This window comes from Lampetra planeri, chromosome 74 (genome assembly GCF_965212315.1).
Source record: "Lampetra planeri chromosome 74, kcLamPlan1.2.h2, whole genome shotgun sequence".
Lineage (NCBI taxonomy): Eukaryota > Metazoa > Chordata > Hyperoartia > Petromyzontiformes > Petromyzontidae > Lampetra > Lampetra planeri.
In genome coordinates, this window is record NC_136179.1 from 3,642,847 (window position 1) to 3,669,485 (window position 26,639).

Genomic DNA, 26,639 nt, shown 5'->3' on the forward strand with positions numbered 1-26,639 from the left:
ACACATTCTTAACTGATGTCCGTTCCTTATGTAATGCGAGCAAGGAAAGGGTGGGCGCTGCCTCCGCACTACTCACGCGGGCCGGAGTATTAGGGGAGGTGGAGCCTGGTCGTCGGGGTGAGTGGGGGCGGAGTCAGGGTCACGTGAGGAGGAGGAAGAGTCAGGGTCACGTGAGGAGGAGGATATAGGACGAGAACCGGAAGGGGATCGGGAGTCGTGAGAGAGTGGAGATAGGGGAAGCCACGCGGGGTGCTGGCGGAGAAGTGGCATGAATTGCCACGTGGTCGGAGTCACATCACCGTCGGCCAGCGGTTTACGTGGAGCAGCGGAGTGTCTGCAGAGTGTGCGGGAGCACACGAAGCAGCGGAGTGGCTGCAGAGAGAGCTGGGCACACGGAGCAGTGGAGTGGCTGCAGAGAGAGCGGGGCACACGGAGCAGTGGAGTGGCTGCAGAGTGTGAGGGGCACACGGAGCAGCGGAGTGGCTGCAGAGAGAGCGGGGCACACGGAGCAGCGGAGTGGCTGCAGAGTGTGCGGGGCACACGGAGCAGCGGAGTGGCTGCAGAGTGTGCGGGAGCACATGGAGCAGCGGAGTGGCTGCAGAGTGTGCGAGGCACACGGAGCAGCGGAGTGGCTGCAGAGTGTGTGGGGCACACGGAGCAGCGGAGTGGCTGCAGAGTGTGCGGGGCACACGGAGCAGCGGAGTGGCTGCAGAGTGTGCGGACGACTCGAACGGCGTGCGGAGGGGCACGCGAGGAAGAGGTGCGGGTCCGATCGGGGACATCGCGGGGTGCGAGACAAGAACCCAATTAAGGACAGACGGAGACCAACATTGCCTAAGAGTCCTTTATTACACTTACATGTGGTACCAAATGAGTGGAAAGTGGACACATTATATACATTTTTAAACCAGACATAGACATATAGGAGGTCAATAACTACCACCCAACCTCAGCATCTGCTACAATATAATGGGGTGGCCCCTCAGAAACAAGTTCTGAACTGTCCAAAATTGCTGCCACCAGGTGCTAGTTTTGGGGCTAATTTGAAAAGCCAGCTCAAAACAGGAACATCATTCATTGATATTATTTTGTTATTTTGGTAAATTCAAATAGATAGATAAATTATAATGAAAATAAAGTAAATTAAATATCACGACGTTTCGATCGCAACACAAGCGGTCGTCATCAGGAAATGGGTTAGCCTCTGAAGTCAAACTGTTATACAGGTTTGTAGATGGGCGTAGCCCAAGTGTATCAGCATCATCAGGAGCATGGGTGGGTCAGCAATGCCAATGCAGCAAAGGTCCACCATGAAATCACTGTGTGCCGCTCCACAAACCACACTGCTGATGGTGGAGGTTGATTGACAATAAAATACAAGTCAAGTCACGTCCCAAAGTGGTTGATGACATGTTTCTAACATTCCTCTCGGCTGAAATTGTCTGCGTCAGTATATATGGATGGCTTCATAAACGACTCTTTGTTCATAGCCAGTAGGCTTGCAAAGTACCATCACCTTAGATAAATCAATTTCGCGTGAGCCAGCCGCATTCAAATAATGATCAGCCACGGCAGCAGTATTGGTCCTACCGTATTTCAAGGACGGGAGTCGAGTGGATGCCTGGATGGCGTCCGTCTCAAAAATTTCCATGACAATATTGGCTACAACCGGAGGAGGGAGAACCCATTGGGGTGCCTTCATGCTCCTGGTGTTGCTGATACACTTGGGCTACGCCCATCTCCAAACCTTTATAAACAGTTTGCTTTTAGAGGCTCACCACTTTTCCTGATGATGACTGCTTGTGTTACCATCGAAACATAGTGATATTTTTTATTAACTTTCTTTTATGATTATTTTTTATTCTTTCTATGTGACTTTAATGAAAGAACCAAATAATATGAATTCCTGCAGTCACGAAAGTTTTAAGCATTCATTGACCTCTCATCAGCACATAATGCAATATGGAAGTTCTCCTCATGAAGCTTGCGACAGCCGTGCCTTGATGCCCAACTATCAGTCTCATCACCGAAATGCTTAGCGACCGATGATTCACCGTCAACCTTGGTGGGGCTACCAGGAGCTAACATAGATTGAACAATGGTTAATTGGCCCGGCTGCTCCACCAATACATAAAAGAGCCCCCCACGCCCTAGGCTTGAATCCAGGAAGCCTTTCTGGATGCGCTTCTGCTTTGATGGTCTGAATGGTGGCCTGCTATGAAAATGGCAGCCAAACACATCACAGTACCCGACCGTGGAAGTGCTTGAATTCTCTCTCTCATGACGGCTGTGGAACACACTGAACTGTGCTTGAAAGAAGCACGGGAGATGTATGTGCAAGTTCCTTTAATTTAAAATCAAAGAATCGCCAAAATGTGACTGTTGTAAACCCCAAACCATCAAACACATCACCAACGAGTGCCATCCCCACACACACCTTGCAGTATTGCTGCAATCCATACAGCGTCGACTATGTACGGATGTTGAACTTATTTCGCACCGTACATTGCCAACCATGCTAATCGGAGGTACTGCTGCCTTGGATTGGTTGAAGGACCTTAACATTGAACTATGACATCTATAAAAATGGTTGCTTTTCCTCCTTCTCCATGCCATACAAAATGAAAAGGGGACTGCTTATAGGGAGGTTTGTTTGTGTGCTCGCCAATTATCTTCATTCTCTTCCCTCCTATACAATCTCTGCGCATCATCTTTCGTGCTCCTCTACCACACCCATTCGTTCTTGTTCGATTTCAAATTTAATTTCAACACTCCCTCTATTCCTTCTGTCCTCCTGCGCCTTGTCAATTCATTCAGTCTCCACCTTCTTCCATCTTCTCATATTCATTCTTCTGGCAATATTTTTTGAACCAAATTTTCATGTGATTTTTTATTTATTTTACTCAATTAAGTAATTATCACTTGACATTACAACCAAATGGCAACGGTACAGAGGACATGCAGCAACAGGAATGAAATAAGAAACCAATCATGCCCTCAGCTGTTAGCAGCTGAGGGCATGAAAACTACTGATAACCAATATAACTGTTAATCAAATATAGGAATTACATTTTAAAGAATTAATCTGTTCCAGGATGATCGAAAGTTAATAATGCCCCGCTTTGTTTTGAGGCTAATTTCTTTCCTACTCTTGTTCTTTAACGAATTCACTTTAGATGCCATTGGAATCACTATTAAATCACTAAGTTGAAAAATAAGTAATGATCACTAAGTCTGCAAGAGAACTATTCCCACTGCCAAAACAGAAAACATAATGTAAACAAAGCCAGGCGTGGTCTAAACGCTCATAAATGGTTGTCACTGATTGGCTGAGGTATGCTCATCCAACTTACGAGTGCTCCGATTGGCCAAAATTGCACCTCCGTGCAAAACGTAAACATACCGTTAATAAAAAATGTAAAGTTAGTCGAAACCATGGGGTCCTGTGAGAGGCGAAAAGTTAACCGAAACACTATTCGCCAATTTCACTTTTGACCAATGGACTACTGCAGTGAATAAAAACGATTAAAATAAATAAAAAATATGAAACATTTTTTATTTAAATTTCAAATGTTATGGAAAGGACAGTCTGAGTTGATGCATCTTGCACAGACCACGTCATTGAGACACTCGGCACTTTTCGAATATCCGGTGGCAGGGTGTTCACCTATCAACAAATCCCCCTTCGATTACTTCTTTTTTTCCCTCACGATTTCTCTCCCCACACCCCGCAATGTTATCACTAGATATCCAATCCTCCGTCATCCCTCTCCAATGCACTTTTTGCCACCCTCAAATCCGGGCTCCCCTTCGCTCTCAGCCCCCTTTAAGCAAGCCTCTTCCACCTTGGATCAATCCCTGCTCCAGTCAAAATGATGCCTCTTGTGCAAAGCAGGCTCTTAAAATGGTTTCCCGTAACCCACAACTTGGCTTCGTATCATTCGCTCCTTTCCCACGTTATATCTGGCTTGTAAAAGAATCCAAAATATATTATATTCAGACACTCATCTCCTCTCTCGCTCCCCGTCCCATCAATTATTTTCCTCCAGTTCTAATTCCCCTATCTTCTTTTCCTTCCACCATCTATTTCCCGAATTTTTTCACTTCCAAAATCGACTTAATCCGTTCCTCCTTTGCTTCACCATCCCCACTGTCTAATTTCTTCAATCTTTCCTCGCTACCACCTTAAACGGACTCCACTTTCCTGTCTTTACTCTACCATTTTTTTTCGAACGTTCCTCCATAATTTCTAAAGCCCACCCTGGTTCCAGTCCACTGGATTGTATCCCCTCCTCCCCCAGACCCCATCTACTCCCTCTGATTCTCCCCTACTTCTTCAGTTCCTCCCTTTCCCCTGGTGCCTTCCCTTTAGACTTAAAAGCCGCAGTATTCATTCCTCTCCTTCATAAACCCCCCATACTTCTAGCCTCAAGAACTACCATCCTGTTTCCTTTTTACTTCTATGAACTTCTTGTATGCCTGATCCATCCCTCCCTTACTCAGCACATTTCCTCTCACTCGTTATATCCACAGTTCATATCCGTGTTGATATGGAATGTGGTGCAGAACAATTTGTCGAACTCTGCTCATGGGGGTCTTTCTTATATGCTCATTCTACTCGACCTCATTGCGTACTTCGATATGGTTGACAATCTGACTTTTTTCTACCCTTTCCTCTCTCGATATCTCAGCTATCCATTTTTCCTGGGTTAAGTCTTATCTCTCCTCATGCACCTCAGGAGTCTCAACCAACCACATCACCTTTCCACAACCCCTGTCAAAATGTATGTCCATATGAACAAAATGTAATCTTCTTGGTTCTGTCGGTAAAGTCACGTAGAAGGGAAGTAATAAAATAATAAAAATAAAACATAATCAAATAATTCTCACGAAGTTTCGGCCACAACGCAAGCAGCCGTCCTCAGATGAAAACCAGGCCTGTCGAGGCGTTGTGGCCGATACGTCGTGAGAATTATTTTATTATGTTGTATTTTTATTATTTTATTACTTCCCTTCTACGTGACTTTACCGAAAGAACCAAGAAGATGAATCCCTGCAGTCACGAAAGCTTTAAATCGAAACAAAATGTAATTCAAGTGATGGCTTTTTAATCCAAATTTTCCCTCCGTCCAAATTTTGTTATATTTTTTAACAATATAATAATAGTTTTTTTTCCCTTTGTTCTGTCAACAAATCAGTTGTTAAGATGTTGAAACACCAAACTGAAACCTTTTGCAAGGAATAATGTCTGCATTAACCACAACAAAAACATACTCTGATAATATATGCATTGTCCTTGAAACTGACTGGTCCACACCAGAGACTGCTTTCTTTTGTGCCTCGTCTCAAATGGTGTTAGATCATAGGATGCCAAAAGGCGAAAGCTGTCTCTTCTGTGGACCAATCCGTTTCTGACCACAAGCTTTGTGGTTAATGCAGACATGATTCCTTTGAAAAGGTTTCAATTTGGCGTCTTACATCTTAACACCTGTTTTGTTGCCAGAATAAATGGGAAAAAGCTATTATCATATTTTGCTACTGGCAAAGGAGGTCCTATGATGTTACAATAGAGTCGGGACGCTGCTGATCAAAATTTGCAGCTATGCACACAGCCCGGCTCTGTGGCTAACCCACATTGAAGTGGTCGATCTTGCCGGTCAGTCTCCAAACACCTGTATATGCTTGAGGATGTGCAGCGTAACATGCTCTGGATGGCTCGGTTACAAAAACAACGTTTAGAGGGGATTAGCATTACAAATGTATAATTAGCAGCCAGATGACTAAGAATACAATTTAACAAGTATATAATACGTAAAGAAATTCGTCATTGGCTGTGTTTCTTTACAGGTTGAACTTGCAAGCTATAAAGCAAAGGAGATTATCCTGATATCAGCTAAGGAACATAGTGAGGTAAAATGTTCATATCACTATTGACATATGAAACATCACATTTGCAAACATGTGAATGGATAATGATTATTCACATGTGCAGCGCTATAGGGGAAGGCCATCGGTGTCTGTGAAGATGAATGTTGGGGGGAGGCTGGTAATTTTGACGTTGGCATGTCTAGAACCGTAGTGCATCATGTAACTTGGAGGGCCTGTGTACATGGTCATTGGGCTGGTTGATCAATCGTCTATTATCCTAACCTAGTTCCACACAAACACTTTCAGCCAGAGTTAGGCTGACAAATCCAGACAAATACTGACACTTTGAAGGTGAAATGGTTATCAAAGACCTGACATTTGATCTGAACCCAAATCAATTATGAATCAAAGCTGATCAAAGCAAGGAAGATTAGAGTTAGACAAATTCTCAAGCAACTATCCTGCAATCAAGTAACATAACATTTAAATAACATAAAAATAGCAGGATAATTAATATGCCACAAACAGCAACACCGAGATAAAAAAAAAAACATGGATGAATGTTAACAATCAACTGCTGCGCTTGAGCACACAATTATCAATACCTAAAATATGTGACAGGAAACTCCACCTACCCATAAAAGATGACACTCCCTGACCTAATTCTGCACTTTTGGAGACTGAAATCAGCTTCAGTCACAGCCATCCACATGGCTGCCTTGCCACACCAAGAAGAAATCAAATCGGTGACTTATTGGCATCATGTCCTGGCAAGTGTTGTGGGCAGCAATAAGATGGCTCAATTGCAGCAAGAGTGAAATGGATATGATGATAGAACCACTAGCATCCCACTCTTAACTCATCACTCAACACTTGGGATCGGTTGACATTGTCTCCCAAACTGATAATTTTGCTATTTTAAATCAGGAATGGGTGTTGGTACTGAAAGTGGTGTATGTGGTAAAGCAATGGACCATATTTTATTGCTGAAAGCCTAAATATGACAAGTTAATTAATAAACTACTTTAACATAAATGTGTCGTGCAACAAATGGTAACCATGCTGATTACATCAACCCACATCACTTAAGAACCAATTTTTAGTAACGTTGGCTTCGGAGAATCAGATCCAGGAAATGGATTGTACTGGGTCGGCATTTTCAGATTATTAACCTGACAGCTGAATAATGTTCTTAGGTTTTTTCGGTAAAGTCACGTAGGTAAATTTTTTTTTAATTAATGAAAGTAAAATAAAATAAAATCACGACGTTTCGGCCACAACGCAAGCAGCCGTCCTCAGGTGAAAACCAGGTCTGTCGAGGCGACAGTGAAAACCAGGTCTGTCGAGGCAACTGCGTCATTCAGACGCTGTCGGCTCGACAGACCTGATCTTCACCTGAGGACAGCTGCTTGCGTTGTGGCCGAAACGTCGTGAGAATTATTTTATTATATTCTTAGGTTTTTTTCTGTAAAGTCACGTAGGTAAAAAATTAAAAGTAATAAAAGTAAAATAAAATAAAATCACGACGTTTCGGAGGCAACACAAGCTTCCGTCCTCAGCTGGAACCGTCACAGCCACGACGTGCATTTCAAGGAAGACCATAAGTGTTAGTTGCAGATCATAATCTGTGAAAATTGTATATCAAAGATGAGATATGTCAGTCTACCACTGGTTTTTAAACTGGCGTGCACGCACCACCTGGGAGTGCGAGATCCCCTATCTGGTGGTGCGAGACATGGCCAAATTATTTTAAGATGGTACATAATCGAAAACAAATTAAACACTGGCATGTAAGTACGACTACTTAGTAACATGAAACCTAAGCATTTATTAATATTACGAATTTTTAAACGATTTATAAGCAGGCTGCAGTAAAAGATGAAGAACCACTGGTCGAGATAAAATGGCCAGCAGTAAATTAGCCTTCCCCACTTAGAATAGCCAGTTTAACTATGTTTTTGTTCATTTAAACTAATATTAGAACTCACACTGCATCCACAGTAAAGTCAGATTTTTTTATGAATTTAACCCAACAGCAAAGTTTGTAGTAACATTTACTGCTCTTGTATTATTAGGCAATTAATTGAGAATTACTTTCTCATAACCCTAATGATAAGACAGTTAATTGTATTACTTCACGTATTGCTAATTTTTGAAAAATCACCAGTCATCCTCACAGTGGCGTTTGGCTTGCCATCAAAGACAATCACTGGATCTCACACCTATGGGGCCGTCTGGAACACTCTTTTATCCGATATTAGGAAGCCACTAGCGCTATGCACTTTTAAATCTAGATATAAATCTCAATTATTTAGAACTGCTTGTCATTGTGTTTAGTTTATTGTACTTCCCCTGTGCAAAAAAGTTCAACATGCATACAGCAGTTGCCAGTGCACTGCATTAAATGGGATCTGAGTGCGTTATTTACAACAGATGGACCACAATAAACGTGAGATTCCATTGCATGGTCATGAGACATTCATACTTGTGACAAACCGTGAGTCAAGCAAGATCCTTAAAACTTGAGACATGGGGTAGTGATGGAGGCTGTGGAAGGGGGGAAGTTTGCCCCCACAAGATTAGGTAGTGGTGGGTGGAGAAACTTGCCATGCAATGCATGACATAATACATGCTCCACGGAATTTGTATGACTTTATTCATCACCTGATTCATGTGTTTTTGGCTATAACCAGGAGGAGCGTAAGAAGGCAGAACAACGGGCAAAAGAAGCTGAGGTAAAATTCACGCTTTACAATGCAGTCGGCGACATTTCTATTATTGATGCAGTCTCATCTGATCACTGTGCAGTAATCTTTAACATATTACCAATGATGCATAGCAATTTGTACGTCAACGTACGCATTTAAACGAAGGTATACGTACATTGCAAGAATTTGAATCAATTACTGCGGATTCTGCTTTACTGTAATCCTAAACCGACCACCACCTGATCAGCTCTAAGCAGCTTGCTTCTGGATTCTATTGCTTGCAGCCTGTAACATTAATGTAAATGCCCCATTACATTATTCAGTTAGAGACGTCCTTGCCGGTTTTCAGTTGTTTGGGCTCAAGTAGCATGTTCAAGGCCCTCCTCATCATCGGACATACTCTGGAATAACTGTGCTCCATTGGCTTCCCAGTTGGCGAAATTTATTTTAGTGATGCAGGCTCATCTAATTACTGTGCAGTAATCTCCAAAATGCCCTTACCTTGCTTACTCTGTACCCATCAATGCCAGATGTCGTACCATATGGTAAATGTACTATTTATGCATCAATTACTGAGAACTTTGCCATTTATGGCATCTTTAAGGAGACTGCTTTTTTCTATAAAGTTTATATCCCTTAAGCCATTTCAAGACCTAACTGATTTCTGTCACTAAGACCTCCCCATGGCATTCAGAAGAGCTATGGACGATGAAATCAATGGTTCTTAATTCTGAGCGAGTCTGGGGGAAGTCAGGTTTTGTCATTTATCGACAGCTTTTTAATACATCACTCTACAACTACAATGATGTCATCTCTCAAACAACATATGTTCATCTTGTCTGCATTATTACCACCATCAATTTTAATAATGCATTTAATAATGCAATTATATGTCCTAATGTTAATAATTACTTGCAAACATCTGCAAACAAAAATCATTCGAGCATTCTTGTTCTTGATCTGAACACATATCTTAGTATAATTGACCCGATTATTTTACCATTTGAGTTGAAACTCAAAATAAATGTCTCTTGTATTGCCTTGCAATGGGTCCCACTCCTGCCATGCAAATCATTGTTACTGTGGGCAGTTTAAAGATCTGTTTTTGGTCGCACTGAATTCGGTGTGTACATGGTCCTGATTGGAGCGTCGCTTAAACAGCAAGCGCTATGTTACCATTGACACATGGACGACAGAATAATCTATGCTCAAATGGAATTTGACTTTGTCATTGGCATGTCTTCTCTCATCTTCAGCACTCTCTCAGTAACTACTTGATGTGGCAGTATTTTTTCAATTTTTTTCAAATGAACGGTGATGAAACGGAGATTCCTCTCATTGGCTCCCCCCCAAACAGCTGTCCAAGGTTGCCCCCCATCAATCTGGTGATCCACCGTCATAATGTCTGCCTATCAAATTGAAGCTACAAATCTTGGTGTCTTCTTGGATCAGTCTTTGCCTTTTCGTTCACATGCCACCAAAGTCGTGAAAACATTCTTTTAATAAAGGAATCTCGCCCAGCTGGCACCACATTATTTGTTCTGAACATGCTGAGAAAATGGTCTACGTACCTGTTTTACGATATTTTGTCTCCGGAGCCCTGATTAACTTCCTGCGTAGCCTGCAATCTGTCCTACATGTGTCCACAGAGGTTCACTCTCCACTTAATGATGTCTGTATGTTTAGCTTCATTCGCACCATACGTAGCCACCCATGCTAATCGGAGACATTACCATGTCTCACCTGTGCTGATGTCTCTGCATTGGCTTCTATTTCAAACGCGAATTGGCCCTGTGCGGAGCTACCACTGCCAAGCTACCCTCCCACTCACGTTGGCCACTTGTATAGCACCATCACAGTTTGAGGGGCTTCAGCACCAAACAATTTCAGCCAGATCGAGGCTGACAAATACAGACAAATACAGACACAATGAAGGTGCAATGGTTATCAAAGACTTGACATTTGATCTGACCCCAAATCAATTATGAATCAAAGCTGATTAATGCAAGGTTGAGTCAGACCAATACTCAAGCAACTGTCCTGCAATCAAGTAACCTAAATTTAAAATAAAGTAAATATAGCCGGATCAATAAGATGCCACAAACAGAAACTCTGATATGAAATAACCATAATTAAATTAAATGAAATAAAATATACTGATAAAATGTTAACAATAAATTGCTGCTCTGCAGCACACATAATTATCAATACCTAAAATATGTGACAGGAAACTCCACCTAGCAATAAAAGATGACACTCCTTGACCTAGTGCTGCACATTTGGAGCCTGAAACCAGCTTCAGTCACAGCCATCCTCATGGCTGCCTTGCCACACCAAGAAGAAATCAAAATGGTGACTTCTTGGCATCATGTCCTGGCAAGTGTTGTGGGCAGCAATGAGGTGGCTCATTTGCAGCATGATGAGACAACCACTAGCATCTGACTCTTAGCTCGTCACTCAATGCTTGGGATCGGTTAAACTTGACTGCCAAACTGATAAATTTTGCTATTTTAAACCAGGCATGGCTGTTGGTATTGAAAGTGTTGTATATGGTAAAGCAAAGTACCATTATTTTATTGCTGAAAGCCTAAATATGCCAAGTTAATTAATAAACTACTTTAACATAAATGTGTCGTGCAACAAATGGTAACCATGCTGATTACATCAACCCACATCACTTAAAAACCAATTTTATTCAGGTTGGCTTCGGAGAATCACACCCAGGATATGGATTGTACTGGCTCGGCATTTTCAGATTATTTGCCTGACAGCTAAATAATGACGTGCAATTCAAGGAAGACCATACGTGTTAGTTGCAGATCATAATCTGTGAAAATTGTAGACAAAAGATGAGATATGTCAGTCTGCCACTGGTTCTTATCCTGGGGTGCACGCACCCCCGATGAGTGCGAGATCCCCATCCTGGTGGTGCGAGACATGGCCAAATTGTTTTAAGATGGTACATAATCGATAACACAAGTTAAACACGGGCATGTAAGTAGGACTACTTAGTAACATGAAACCTAAGCATTAATGGATATTACTATTTTTTAAACGATTGAGAAGCAGGCTGCAGTAAAAGATGAAGAACCACTGGTCGAGATAAAATGGCCAGCAGTAAATTAGCCTTCCCCACTTAGAATAGCCAGTTTAACTATGTTTTTGTTCATTTAAACTAATATTAGAACTCACACTGCATCAATAGTAAAGTCAGATTTCTTCATGAATTTAACCCAGCATCAAAGTTTGTAGCAACATTTACTGCTCTTGTATTATTAGGCAATTGAGTGACTTTCTCATAACCCTAATGAAAAGACAGTTAATTGTATTACTTCATGTATTGCTGATTTTTGAAAAATTCACAAGTCATCCTCACAGTAGCTTTTGGCTTGCCATCAAAGACAATCACTGGATCTCACACCTCTGGAGCCGTCTGGAACGCTCTTTTATCCAATATTAGGAGGCCACTAGGCTATGCACTTTTAAATCTAGATATACAACTCAATTCTTTAGAACTGCTTGTCGTTGTGTTTAATTTGTTGTACTTCCCCCGTGCAAAAAAGTTCAATATGCATACAGCAGTTGCCAGTGCACTGCATTAAATGGGATCTGAGTGCGTTATTTACAACTGATGAACCACAATTAACGTGAGATTCCATTGCATGGCCATGAGACATTCATACTTGTGACAAACCGTGAGTCAAGCAAAATCCTTAAAACTTGACACATGGGGTAGTGATGGAGGCTGTGGAAGGGGGGAAGTTTGCCCCCACAAGATTAGGTAGTGGTGGTTGGGGAAACTTGCCATGCAATGCCTGACATAATACATGCTCCTCGGAATTTGTATGACTTTATTCATCACCTGATTTATGTGTTTTTGGCTATAACCAGGTGGCGTATGAGATGGCAGAACAAAGGGCAAAAAAAGCTGAGGTAAAATCCACGCTTTACAATGCAGTCGGCGACATTTCTATTATTGATGCAGTCTCATCTGATCACTGTGCAGTAATATTTAACATATTACCAATGATGCATAGCAATTTGTACGTCAACGTACGCATTTAAACAAAGGTATACGTACATTGCAAGACTTTGAATCCATTACTGCGGACTCTGATTTGCTTGTATCCTAAACCGACCACCACCTGATCAGCTCTAAGCAGCTTGCTTCTGGATTCTATTGCTTGCAGCCTTTAACATTAATGTAAATGCCCTATTACATTATTCAGTTACAGACGTCATTGCCGTTCTTCAGTAGTTTGGGCTCAAGTAGCATGTCCAAGGCCCTCCTCATCATCGGACATACTCTGGAATAACTGTGCTCCATTGGCTTCCCAGTTGGCGAAATTTATATTAGTGATGCAGGCTCATCTAATTACTGTGCAGTCATCTCCAAGATGCCGTTACTTTGCTTACTCTGTACCCATCAATGCCAGATGTCTTATCATATGCTAAATCCACTATTTATGCATCAATTACTGAGGACGTTGCCATTTATGGCCTCTTTAAGGAGACTGCTTTTTTCTATAAAGTTTATATCCCTTAACCCATCGCAAGACCTAACTGATTTCTGTCACTAAGACCTCCCCATGGCATTCAGAAGAGCTATGGACAATGAAATCAATGGTTCTTAATTCTGAGCGAGTCTGGGGGAAGTCAGGTTGTGTCGTTTATCGACAGCTCTTTAATACATCACTCTACAACTACAATGATGTCATCTCTCAAACAACATATGTTCATCTTGTCTGCCTAATTACCACCAGCAATTTTGATCATGCAATTTTATGTCCTAATGTTAATAATGATTTGCTAACGTCTGCAAACAAAAAGCTTTCAAGCATTCCCAACAGTTGTCCAATGTTGCCCCCCATCAATCTGGTGATCCACCGTCATAATGTCTGCCTATCAAATTGAAACTACAAATCTTGGTGTCTTCTTGGACCAGTCTTTGTCTTTTCGTTCACATGCCACCAAAGTCGTGAAGACATTCTTTTAATAAAATAATCTCGCCCAGCTGGCACCACATTCTTTGTTCTGAACAAGCTGAGAAAATGGTCTACGTACCTGTTTTACGATATTTTGTCTACAGAGCCCCGATTAACTTCTTGTGTAGCCTGCAGTCTGTCCTACATGTGTCCACCGAGGTTCACTCTCCACTTAATGATGTCTGTATGTTTAGCTTCATTCGCACCATACGTAGCCACCCATGCTAATCGGAGACATTACCATGTCTCACCTGTGCTGATGTCTCTGCATTGGCTTCTATTTCAAACGCGAATTGGCCCTGTGCGGTGATACCACTTCCATGCTACCCTCCCACTCACGTTGGCCACTTGTATAGCACCACCACAGCTTGTTTTGGCTTCAGCACCAATGATAAAGCAGGTGAGCAACTGACATCATGGGGAGCAGCAGAAGGCGAGCAACTGCTCCGTGACACAAAAGACCATGGCACGTTCAAGTCAGCACGCTGGAAAAACAATTATACGTCTGATCTATGTTTTGTGTCACGGGATCATAATGGTAACTTTATGCCATGAACCAGAACCGTCTTTGAAGACTTTCCAAATTGCAAACATAGACCTGTATTGATCCTCTCTGCACCAAAGACCAAACTGGAACCTGAGAATGGGTTTATGGCTGAATTACTCCAAAGACTTGGGGGAATCTGTTGAACAAATCCCTCCACGTGTGGCCAACTACCACCGATTAACTGGCTTCATCAAGGCAGCTGCCAAGCTCAACATTGCTAGAGATTTCAGAAAAGTCTTCGCGCCCTTCAACTCTTCTGACAATTTAATGCCGATCGGAAGCAGGAAACTGCACAAGTCTTTGTCGAATCACTGAACTTTGCAAGAAGACAAAGGTGGTGCAAAATAGCAGAGGTGCTTGACTTTACACAATCTAGCCGCCATAAAGCCTGGTGCCTACTAAGGATGGTGGGAGAACCAGCCATGCCAACCTAAAAACCTCTACAAGTCAGTCCTCACAACATTGCCTAACAGCTAATCAGCAACTCTCAAGCACCGATCAAGACGTTTACAAATAACTCTAATGGACTCTTGACCCCTGCCAACAAACCTCCACTTTCTGTAGTCCTAGCTCAATGGAAGAAGTAGATGCTCGTATTGCCCAGATTAATACTTGTAAATCCTCAGGCACGATAGCATTTACCCAGAGTTCATCAATAACTTGGGACCACGAACAAGAAAATCGTGAGACACATTCTTAACTGATATCCGTTCCTTATGTATTGCGAGCAAGGAAAGGGTGGGTACTGCCTCCGCACCACTCACGCGGGCCGGAGTATTAGGGGAGGTGGAGCCTGGTCGTCAGGGTGAGTGGGGGCGGAGTCAGGGTCACGTGAGGAGAAGGAGGAGTCAGGGTCACGTGAGGAGGAGGATATAGGACGAGAACCTGAAGGGGATCGGGAGTCGAGAGAGAGTGGAGATAGGAGAAGCCACGCGGGGTGCTGGCGGAGAAGTGGCATGAATTGCCACGTGGTCGGAGTCACGTCACCGTCGGCCAGCGGCTTACGTGGAGCAGCGGAGTGGCTGCAGAGTGTGCGGTGCACACGGAGCAGCGGAGTGGCTGCAGAGTGTGCGGGGCACACGGAGCAGTGGAGTGGCTGCAGAGAGAGCGGGGCACACGGAGCAGCGGAGTGGCTGCAGAGTGTGCGGGAGCACACGGAGCAGCGGAGTGGATGCAGAGAGAGCGTAGGACTCGAACGGCGTGCGGAGGGGCACCCGAGGAAGAGGTGCGGGTCCGATCGGGGACATCGCGGGGTGCGAGACAAGAACCCAATTAAGGACAGACGGAGACCAACATTGACTAAGAGTCCTTTATTACACTTACATGTGGTACCAAATGAGTGGAAAGTGGACACATTATATACATTTTTAAACCAGACATAGACATATAGGAGGTCAATAACTACCACCCAACCTCAGCATCTGCTACAATATAATGGAGTGGCCCCTCAGAAACAAGTTCTGAACTGTCCAAAATTGCTGCCACCAGGTGCAAGTTTTGTGGCTAATTTGAAAAGCCAGCTCAAAACAGGAACATCATTCATTGATATCATTTCGTTATTTTGGTAAATTCAAATAAATAGATACATTATAATGAAAATAAAGTAAATGAAATATCACGACGTTTCGATCGCAACACGCGGTCGTCATCAGGAAAGGGGTTAGCCTCTGAAGTCAAACTGTTATACAGGTTTGTAGATGGGCGTAGCCCAAGTGTATCAGCATCATCAGGAGCATGGGTGGGTCAGCAATGCCAATGCAGCAAAGGTCCACCATGAAATCACTGTGTGCCGCTCCACACACCACAATGCTGATGGTGGAGGTTGATTGACAATAAAATACAAGTCAAGTCACGTCCTAAAGTGGTTCATGACATGTTTCTAACATTCCTCTCGGTTGAAATTGTCTGCGTAAGTATATATGGATGGCTTCATAAACGACTCTTTGTTCATAGCCAGTAGGCTTGCAAAGTACCATCACCTTAGATAAATCAATTTCGCGTGAGTCAGCCGCATTAAAATAATGATCAGCCACGGCAGCAGTATTGGTCCTACCGTATTGCAAGAACGGGAGTCGAGTGGATGCCTGGATGGCGTCCGTCTCAAAAATTTCCATGACAATATTGGCTACAACCGGAGGAGGGAGAACCCATTGGGGTGCCTTCATGCTCCTGGTGTTGCTGATACACTTGGGCTACGCCCATCTCCAAACCTTTATAAACAGTTTGCTTTTAGAGGCTCACCACTTTTCCTGATGATGACCGCTTGTGTTACCATCGAAACATAGTGATATTTTTATTAACTTTCTTTTATGATTATTTTTTATTCTTTCTATGTGACTTTAATGAAAAAAACAAATAACATGAATTCCTGCAGTCACGAAAGTTTTAAGCATTCATTGACCTCTCATCAGCACATAATGCAATATGGCAGTTCTCCTCATGAAGCTTGCGACAGCCGTGCCTTGATGCCCAACTATCAGTCTCATCACCGAAATGCTTAGCGGCCGATGATTCACCGTCAACCTTGGTGGGGCTACCAGGAGCTAACATAGATTGAACAATGGTTAATTGGCCCGGCTGCTCCACCAATACATAAAATAGCCCCCACGCCCTAGGCTTGAATCCAGGAAGCCTTTCTGGATGCGCTTCTGCTTTGATGGTCTGAATGGTGGCCTGCTATGAAAATGGCAGCCAAACACATCACAGTACCCGACCGTGGAAGTGCTTGAATTCTCTCTCTCATGACGGCTGTGGAACACACTGAACTGTGCTTGAAAGAAGCACGGGAGATGTATGTGCAAGTTCCTTTAATTTAAAATCAAAGAATCGCCAAAATGTGACTGTTGTAAACCCCAAACCATCAAACGCATCACCAACGAGTGCCATCCCCACACACACCTGGCAGTATTGCTGCAATCCATACAGCGTCGACTATGTACGGATCTTGAACTTATTTCGCACCGTACATTGCAAACCATGCTAATCGGAGGTACTGCTGCCTTGGATTGGTTGAAGGACCTTAACATTGAACTATGACATCTATAAAAATGGTTGCTTTTCCTCCTTCTCCATGCCATACAAAATGAAAAGGGGACTGCTTATAGGGAGGTTTGTTTGTGTGCTCGCCAATTATCTTCATTCTCTTCCCTCCTATACAATCTCTGCGCATCATCTTTCGTGCTCCTCTACCACACCCATTCGTTCTTGTTCGATTTTAAATTTAATTTCAACACTCCCTCTATTCCTTCTGTCCTCCTGCGCCTTGTCAATTCATTCAGTCTCCACCTTCTTCCATCTTCTCATATTCATTCTTCTGGCAATATTCTTTTTTACCAAATTTTAATGTGATTTTTTTTTTATTTTACTCAATTAAGTAATTATCACTTGACATTACAACCAAATGGCAACGGTACAGAGGACATGCAGCAACAGGAATGAAATAAGAAACCAATCATGCCCTCAGCTGTTAGCAGCTGAGGGCATGAAAACTTCTGATAACCAATATAACTGTTAATCAAATATAGGAATTACATTTTAAAGAATTAATCTGTTCCAGGATGATCGAAAGTTAATAATGTCCCGCTTTGTTTTGAGGCTAATTTCTTTCCTACTCTTGTTCTTTAACGAATTCACTTTAGATGCCATTGGAATCACTATTAAATCACTAAGTTGAAAAATAAGTAATAATCACTAAGTCTGCAAGATAACTATTCCCACTGCCAAAACAGAAAACATAATGTAAACAAAGCCAGGCGTGGTCTAAACGCTCATAAATGGTTGTCACTGATTGGCTGAGGTATGCTCATCCAACTTACGAGTGCTCCGATTGGCCAAAATTGCACCTCCGTGCAAAACGTAAACATACCGTTAATCAAAAATGTAAAGTTAGTCGAAACCATGGGGTCCTGTGAGAGGCGAAAAGTTAACCGAAAAACTATTCGCCAATTTCACTTTTGACCAATGGACTACTGCAGTGAATAAAAACGATTAAAATAAATAAAACATATAGAAACATTTTTTATTTAAATTTCAAATGTTATGGAAAGGACAGTCTGAGTTGATGCATCTTGCACAGACCACGTCATTGAGACACTCGGCGCTTTTCGAATATCCGGTGGCAGGGTGTTCACCTATCAACAAATCCCCCTTCGATCACTTCTTTTTTTCCCTCACGATTTCTCTCCCCACACCCCGCAATGTTATCACTAGATATCCAATCCTCCGTCATCCCTCTCCAATGCACTTTTTGCCACCCTCAAATCCGGGCTCCCCTTCGCTCTCAGCCCCCTTTAAGCAAGCCTCTTCCACCTTGGATCAATCCCTGCTCCAGTCAAAATGATGCCTCTTGTGCAAAGCAGGCTCTTTAAATGGTTTCCCGTAACCCACAACTTGGCTTCGTATCATTCGCTCCTTTCCCACGTTATATCTGGCTTGGAAAAAAATCCAAAATATATTATATTCGGACACTCATCTCCTCTCTCGCTCCCCATCCCATCAATTATTTTCCTCCAGTTCTAATTCCCCTATCTTCTTTCCCTTCCACCATCTATTTCCCGAACTTTTTCACTTTCAAAATCGACTTAATCCGTTCCTCCTTTGCTTCACCATCCCCACTGTCTAATTTATTCAATCCTTCCTCGCTACCACCTCAAACGGACTCCACTTTCCTGTCTTTTACTCTACCATTTTTTGTCGAACGTTCCTCCATAATTTCTAAAGCCCACCCTGGTTCCAGTCCACTGGAATGTATCCCCTCCTCCCCCATACCCCATCTACTCCCTCTGATTCTCCCCTACTTCTTCAGTTCCTCCCTTTCCCCTGGTGCCTTCCCTTTAGACTTAAAAGCCGCAGTTATCATTCCTCTCCTTCATAAACCCCCCATACTTCTAGCCTCAAGAACTACCATCCTGTTTCCTTTTTACTTCTCACATCAAAACTCACTAGAATATCATTAGGGTTAAGTTTGATATCTTTAATCACATTCACAAGATGTTCTGAATTTTTTTTATGAATGAAGATGTCCTATCGATGTAGAGCTGTATTTGTTTAGTTATATCTTTTGCTAATTTATACGTGGCAGAGCCAATTGTACTGACTATGGGTTATAATGGGATGTAAATTTTATGAACCTTTGGTAGCCCATACAGTCGAGGTGGTTTTGAGGCCCTTGGCTTAATTCGGTATTGCTCATTCTTAGGAATTAATGAATTTGCAATGATTGCAGTAGTCTCACGTTCTAAAGTATAAGTTGGATCTCGTTTCATTTTAATGTAGGTACTTTCATCTAGTAAAACTTTAATTTTATCATCATAATCAGCTCGTGACATCACTACAGTAGTGCGGCCTTTATCAGCTGCCAGGATTTGAATATCTTTATTTAATCGGAGCTCTCTTAAGGCTTTTGCTTCGTTCGAGCTAATATTTTCTATTGGTACTTTACTATTCTCAATTATTTTGGAGTGGCCTGAAGGCAGACCACTCCTGTGGTCTTCCTTCAGGTTTTTCCACATACCGGACACCATCACAACCCTGGTGAAGTCGTACTTCCAGGATCTGCAGTTCTGCTTCACCATCTCAGAGTTCACCACCTCATGGCAGTGCCTGAATGTAGGTATAATGGCGGGATGCACCATTTCTCTGTTGGCATTCACAATGGCAATGTAGGTTATCATCAGATCCTCAAAATGGGTTGCTGGTGGACAGCAAGTCGACTCTGGTTTCCGCCTCCCTCCACTCAGAGCCTACATGGACGACATTACAACATTGACCACCACTGTCCCATGCACCAGGATACTGCTCAGAAAACTCGAGGAGGACATCAGCTGGGCCCTATGAAGATTAAACCATCCAAGTCACGCTGCATCTCGATTGTGAAGGGAGTATTCTCTGACCTGAAATTCTTCATCGGAGATGACCCAATCCCAACAGTGTCTGAGCAGCCGGTAAAAAGACTTGGAAGGTGGTATGATGCAAGCATGAAGGACAAAACCCAGGTGCAACAGCTGCGCAAATACATCAGCAGTAGCCTACAGTCCATCGACAACACCCAGCTACCTGGAAAGTTAAAGGCCTGGTGTCTGCAGTTTGGTCTCCTACCCCGGGTGTTGTGGCCCCTAGCAGTGTATGAGGTTCAAATCTCAACAGTGGAGAAGATGGAGAGAGTAGTCACAGGATACTTAAAGAAGTGGCTCGGAGTTCCACGATGCCTTACCACCATAGGCCTCTATGGAGATGGTGTCCTCAAGCTGCCTCTCACCAGTCTAACAGAGGAATTCAAGTTTGCAAAAAAGAGGCTCCAGATGACACTGAATGAATCTCGAGACCCAGTGATGAGCAACAACGCGCTGACCTAGGCAACTGTGCGCAAATGGAGGCCAGGAAAAGCAGTCCAGGAGGCAACAGCAGCCCTCAGACATGCTGACATTGTGGATCATGTTCAGCAAGGGAGAGGAGGCATTGGGCTAACTAGCCGCACAGCTTGGAGTAAGGCCACTGCACCAGAGCGGCGGAAGATGGTAGTGCAAGAAGTACGCCATCAGGAGGAGGCTGCAAGGTGGGCCAAGGCAGTCTCTCTTGCCAACCAGGGACAGTGGACTCAATGGGACAGTGTGGAGAGGAGGAAGATCAGCTGGAAGGATCTGTGGGCCATGGAAGCAAGGCGGTTGAGCTTTTCCATCAGAGCAACATATGACGTCGTTTCCACACCAGTTAATCTTCACCAATGGTATGGTGAAGATCCGGACTGTGCCCTCTGTTCCATGCCAGCCAACCTTAGGCACATTCTCGCAGGGTGTAAAACAAGCCTCACCCAAGGACGCTACACTTGGTGTCACAAACAAGTCCTTAAAAACCTTGCATCCGCCCTGGAGGACAAGCGAGCTGCCACCAACTACCTACCACCCCCAGCAGCATCACACCCCTTACGGACGACCTTTGTCCACAAAGGGGCTAAACCACCAAAGAGCGGCTCTACACCAATAGAGCGAGACCAGCTGCGCTTTGGCCCGCGACTGGAAAATGCTAGCTGACATTGGCCGGCAACTTGTGTTTCCTCCGGAGATCGCAACCACCACCCTAAGACCTGACATGGTGCTCTGGTCCAGTTCGCTCAAGAAGGGTTTTCATCATTGAGCTCACAGTACCCTGGGAGGACTCCGTAGATGAGGCGTATGAGCGAAAACATCTGCGCTATGCGGATCTAGCTGCCGAAGCACGGCATCATGGCTGGAACACAGAAGTCCGACCAGTGGAGGTGGGCTGCAGAGGTTTTATGGCAACATCTATAACCAGACTGCTTAGAGACCTGGGAATTAAGGGCCAGAGCCAGCGTTCGGCAATCAAAGCTGTATCGGAGGTGGCAGAAGGCAGCAGTCAGTGGCTCTGGATGAAGAGGAAAGACCCCAGCTGGGCCCCGAAGTGAGAGGGCCAGGAGGTATGCGGTCAACAATGCTTGACTCAGGGAGGAGGACGCCCCTGCCATCCATAGTCCCATGGGATGTTGGCTATCAACAACAAGGCAACTCCTATGACTAATTGGGAATGGGACGCAAGCGTAGGATTGATCACCCTGTCGCTGGCCGCCTTTGGGGAGGGTGTATAGTGTGAAAGGCCGAAACACCCTAGGAACCAAAGGTACACTACTGACGATGCGCTCCCAAAAATTCACCAGGCTCACTGTTCATGAACTCTTGGAAGTGCTTGCACAAAGGATAGTAACATCTCATCCCGTGTTCTTGGAATCTATCAGAGTTTGTTTTTTGTTTGCATTTTGACCACAAGTATTGTGGTTAATGCACACATGATTCCTTGTAAAACCTTTCAGTTTGGTGTTTTAACATCTTAACACCTGTTTTGTTGCCAGAAGAAAGGGGAAAACCTATTCTCATATGTTGGTTCTGGCAAAGGAGGTCCCATGATGTCTTTCAGATTGCATTCGCTTTTCCCAGTTGAAGATCTGGCAAGAATGCTCGTTGTGTCACCAATTACAGCAGTTAACAGAGACATGCACTGGTCGAAGCCAATACTTTTATTCAACACAACCAGTTGCTTATGTTGCAAGTTATAAATGTCGCAGATGAGCCAAATAAATTAATGCGTAGACTGTATTTGCAAGAGTTGCATTTATGGACAGTGAAGGGAACGACTGTAAGAAGAATCCGAATCAGAATCTTTATCTATTCTGGAGGAATCCGATGAGCTATAAAAAAAAATCACAGATGTCCAGTAGGGGCACGTCAGCAAGTTACAACAGCAAACAATACAAAAACACGATAGGAGTTGAAAACATAGAAAAGGCAAACAAGTCACAAAATGTGAATACATAATAATAAATAAAGTAAAATTACACAAGTACATAACTTCCTGCCGATGTTTCGACACTAAATGCAAGCTTAAGCAAGCCCACAACAACAACAAACAGTCCCAGACAACAGCAAGACAAAAGAGTCCCTCAATGACATTTCAAATTAAATTGAACTATCCATACACGGGTAAGGATCAAAGGCACAAATCGCATTGGCAACATATCCAGCAATAATCTTCTGCTTCAGTATATTTTTGAAGGGAGATTTACGAAGTTAAGAGAGGAAACAAGGTTGTTCAAAAACGTTGGTGCTGCAACGGCAAAGGCTTTGTCACCTATTCCTGTTTTTGTCCTAGGGATAGTTAAAAGCAATGTGATGGACGTCTTAGGCTTCTTGGGTTTGACAATGGGGCTAATGAATTAGCGGCATATTGCACAGATTTGTCAATACGGACGTTATGGATGGACGGGGACCAATGTAGCTGTATTCTTGCATCAAGTGATGTGAGATTTAATTTTTAGTAGTCACAATGGTGGGTCATGGAGGTAGTGTAATGTAAGAAATGAAGGTGACACGAGCAGGAATGGTTGTACACACTACTGTCAGATGATGGGACTGCCCGTGGAGAGGGATTGTGACAGCAGGCGTGTTTGACAGAATTGGTGAGGCTGTGGTGACAGCGGGGAGACGGAGTGCCAGGGCCAAAACAGTGAGAAGCGAGAGGGTGCCAGGGTGGAGCATGTTGGCAGAATTGATGGTGTAGGTGAGCAGGAGAGAGTGGGATAATCAAATCACCATGTGGCTGTGGAGATTACAAGTGGTGAAATATCCAAAGGGCCTAGAAGTCGGTTGAACAACGTGGAAAGTTTTTAGTAGTGTCCAAGTGTAGACCAGGAGTTATATTTTCACAGTTAAGCATTACCATGATAACCGTGATACACTGTATTATTTTTCTGAAGTCCGGCAAAAACAACCCCCTACCTCCTCGCGGTGCCGGACGGGGAAAGCTGTCGCGGGCAGTGCCGTAGGGGGAGGCACAATTCCAATTGGCCTCTCCCTTCATGGTGTCTCTGAGCAACACAGTGGCAAAATTGGGGCTCTGGGTGGGTGCGAGGGGCTGGTAACCCCTCCACCTTCAATAATTTACCACTAAACCACGAATGAAATATGTAACTAATAAGCTTGTGCCGGAGACCACGGGGGGACAGGCGTCTATGACGTCTCCAGACCAAACCCCATTTGGCGGAGCCAGGTGATTGAATCTTTACCCTCGGAGCTCTTCCAGAAATAACGAAAAGCCACTTCAGATGGCCACGTGGAATGTTCGAACGCTCACTGCAGAAGAGAGGCTGCCACTCCTCTGTCGGGAGCTGGACCTGTACCACCTGGATCTCTGTGACATTCAGGAGGTCCGGTGGACCGGCTCTGGCTCCTTTCCACTCAGGGCAGGAGACTGCCAAACAACAGGGTGTGGCTCTTCTTCTGAACAAAATAATTAAGGAGATGTTGGAGCGTGGCGGTTTGGTATGGGAAGCTGTAAGCCCCAGGCTACTTTGGGCTCGTCTTCCCATCAACCGGAGGCGAGGTGTGGTGGTCGTGGTTACTTATTCCCCCACCGAAGACGAACATCCGTGGAGGGATGCAGGCAAGGCCGATGAGTCAGATGCCTTATATGACCTCCTGTTACAAGTGCTGGCTAAAGTGGCCCCTCCGGATAGAGTCATCTTGTTGGGTGATTTCAATGCCCGAGTTGGTCATGATGCTGGCACCTGGTCTGGAGTGATTGGAAGGCATGGGCCAGATCAGCTCAATAACAACGGTAGGAGGCTGCTAGATTTTTGTGCAGCCCATGGGCTTGTAATTACCAACACGCTGTTCCGGCATCGGCGCATCCACACAACATCATGGATGCATGCCGGGTCCAAGCAAGAACATCTGCTGGACTGCGTAGTGATGGACCAGCAGATGCGAGCCCATGTCCTTTACACCAGGACCTACCATGGAGCTGATCTGCTCTCTGACCATTGACTATTCATCTGTAAGATGCGCCTGCCATTCTTCCACTCCGGTGGTGGGTGTATACCCAGGACCCCATTAATTCCAACCTAAGGTGGCCTGGTCTCAGCTAGTTGATGGAAGTTTCAAGCGAGAATGTAATCATCGCTTGCAGATGGGGTTGGTATCGTCCCCCACTCCTCCTGATGTTGAAGGTAAATGGGCGAGGTTTAGGACTGTGACTCCCCAGAGACCCTGGCTGACAGAGGAGGTGTTCAGGCTGGTTGAGAAAAAGCGACAGGCCCACTTTCATCGGCTACATCATCCCACATCAGAGAATGAGGAGACTTACCGCAGCCATCGCAAGGAGGTTCAGAGAGCCGTGAGGCGTTGCAAGGTTGGGTGGTGGTCGCGGGTTGCTGAGGAAATGGAGTCTGCCTCAGTGGCCCGTGATCACAACTTCCTTTTTAACTCCATAAAAAAATATAACCTGCAGCGCCACACCTATTACCATCATGAGGGAAAAAACGGTGATCCAATCTCCGACCCCAGGAACAGGTTTGCAGATTTTCTGAACATTTCTGTGAGGTCCTGGGGGAGGGGAAATCCCTCAGCCAGGAAAACATCGTGGCACAAAGTGGGGAAGACCTTCCTGAGGCTGCGGTGACTCAAATATTGGAAGAAGTCACCCCCTGTGAGTGGCTGGCTGATGTGCCATCTGTTGAGGAAGTACTGATGGCGATCCAGAGTTTGAGACCAGGAAAGGCATCGGGCAGAGATGATCTCCCAAGCGACATGCTGAGGGAGGGTAGCGTTTGTGCACAGACTGCCATACATGACATCATAACAACAGTCTGGACAACTGGACAGGTTCCGCAGGATTGGAAGGATGCCCTGGTGGTTCCCCTTTTTAAGAAGGGGGACCGCACAGACTGTAACAACTACAAGGGCATCTCACTCTTCAGTATGCCGGGAAAGGCCCTGCCAAGGATTATTCAACACCGCCTTGCTAGGCATGCTGTGGAGAGGCTTGCGGAGCCCCATTGTGGTTTCAGGAAAGGGCGGTCCTGCACAGATGCCATATTTTCTGTCCGTCTGCTACAGCAGAGGTGTAGGGAATTTCAACAAGACTTACATCTCTGCTTTATTGACCTGGTCAATGACTATGATACCATCAGTAGGCCTGGGCTCTGGGTTGTTCTTCGTGCTTTCGGAGTCCCTGACTCTCTGCTCACAATCATTAAGGACCTTCATGATGGTGAGCGGGCCCGGGTAAAACTACATGGCCGTGAGTCAGAGCCATTCCCTGTACACCTTGGGGTGCGACAGGAATGTCCTCTGGCTCCCACATTATTTAACATCTATTTTGACCACGTAGTTCATGAAGCCTTCAATAGCTGTACCGGGGGAATTTCCATTTGGTACACATATAATGGGAGGCTGATCGATGCCCGGGTGCGGTCAAGGGATGGCTCCCTATTGGTCAACCACATTATGTATGCCGATGATTTGGTAATAACTGCTCATTCAGAGGAAACGTTGGAGACGCTGCTGCTGAAACTGGAGTGTGCCACTAAAAGGTGGGGCCTTACCATCAACCCCAGAAAAACTAAGCACCTGCCTGGGTATTTTGTACCATCGGACACTCCACTTCCACAACTCCCAATCGGTGATGGGGCACTTATTGAGAGAGTGGAGAGTTTCCCATACCAGGGCTCCGGTTTAACAGCAGAGGTCTCATTCCGAATCAGTCAAGCGGCAATATCTTTTCATCGGTTGCGTAACGCTGTGTGGAAGCTACCTGGTCTGTCACTCCGCACGAAGCTTCACGTCTTCTCAGCCACAGTCATTCCCTCCCTTCTCTACGCTTGCGAAACGTGGACCACCCTAATGAAACATCTTCGCCGGTTAGAAACATTTAGGCTGGCCTGCCTACGATCCATCCTGGGTTTAACCAGGCTGTATTGTGTGAGGAACTCACAAATCCTTGAAAAATCTGGGCAAAATCCCATTGATGAGCTCTTGCATTGGCTGGGTCATGTAGCCCGCATACCCAGCCACTGCATGCCTAAACAGCTTTTGTTCGGCCGGATCGAGGGGACTAAACGGGTGCGGCACGGGCTAGAGGAGAGATGGAGTGATGTGGTACAGGAGGACAGGGAGCTGAGTGGACTTGCCGATGACTGGTACCAGTGGTGTCAAGATCGGCCTCTGTGGAGGAGGCTCGTGAAGG

At 44.5% G+C, this 26,639-nt stretch overlaps 1 protein-coding gene across 9 annotated transcripts in view; it reads left to right on the top strand.

Annotated features, from left to right (window-relative positions):
* LOC144737861 (guanylate-binding protein 1-like) overlaps positions 1-26,639 on the top strand; it is a 237,702-nt gene that overhangs the window by 168,345 nt on the left and 42,718 nt on the right. For 7 of the 9 annotated variants that reach the window (XM_078620735.1, XM_078620731.1, XM_078620733.1 and 4 more), the window contains 2 exons: positions 5,848-5,910; positions 8,562-8,603. The exons of the other annotated variants lie outside the window; for them this stretch is intronic. In XM_078620735.1, the coding sequence (XP_078476861.1) occupies positions 5,848-5,910; positions 8,562-8,603 (105 nt within the window). The remainder of the gene's footprint in view (positions 1-5,847; positions 5,911-8,561; positions 8,604-26,639) is intronic. 9 annotated transcript variants of the gene reach the window in all.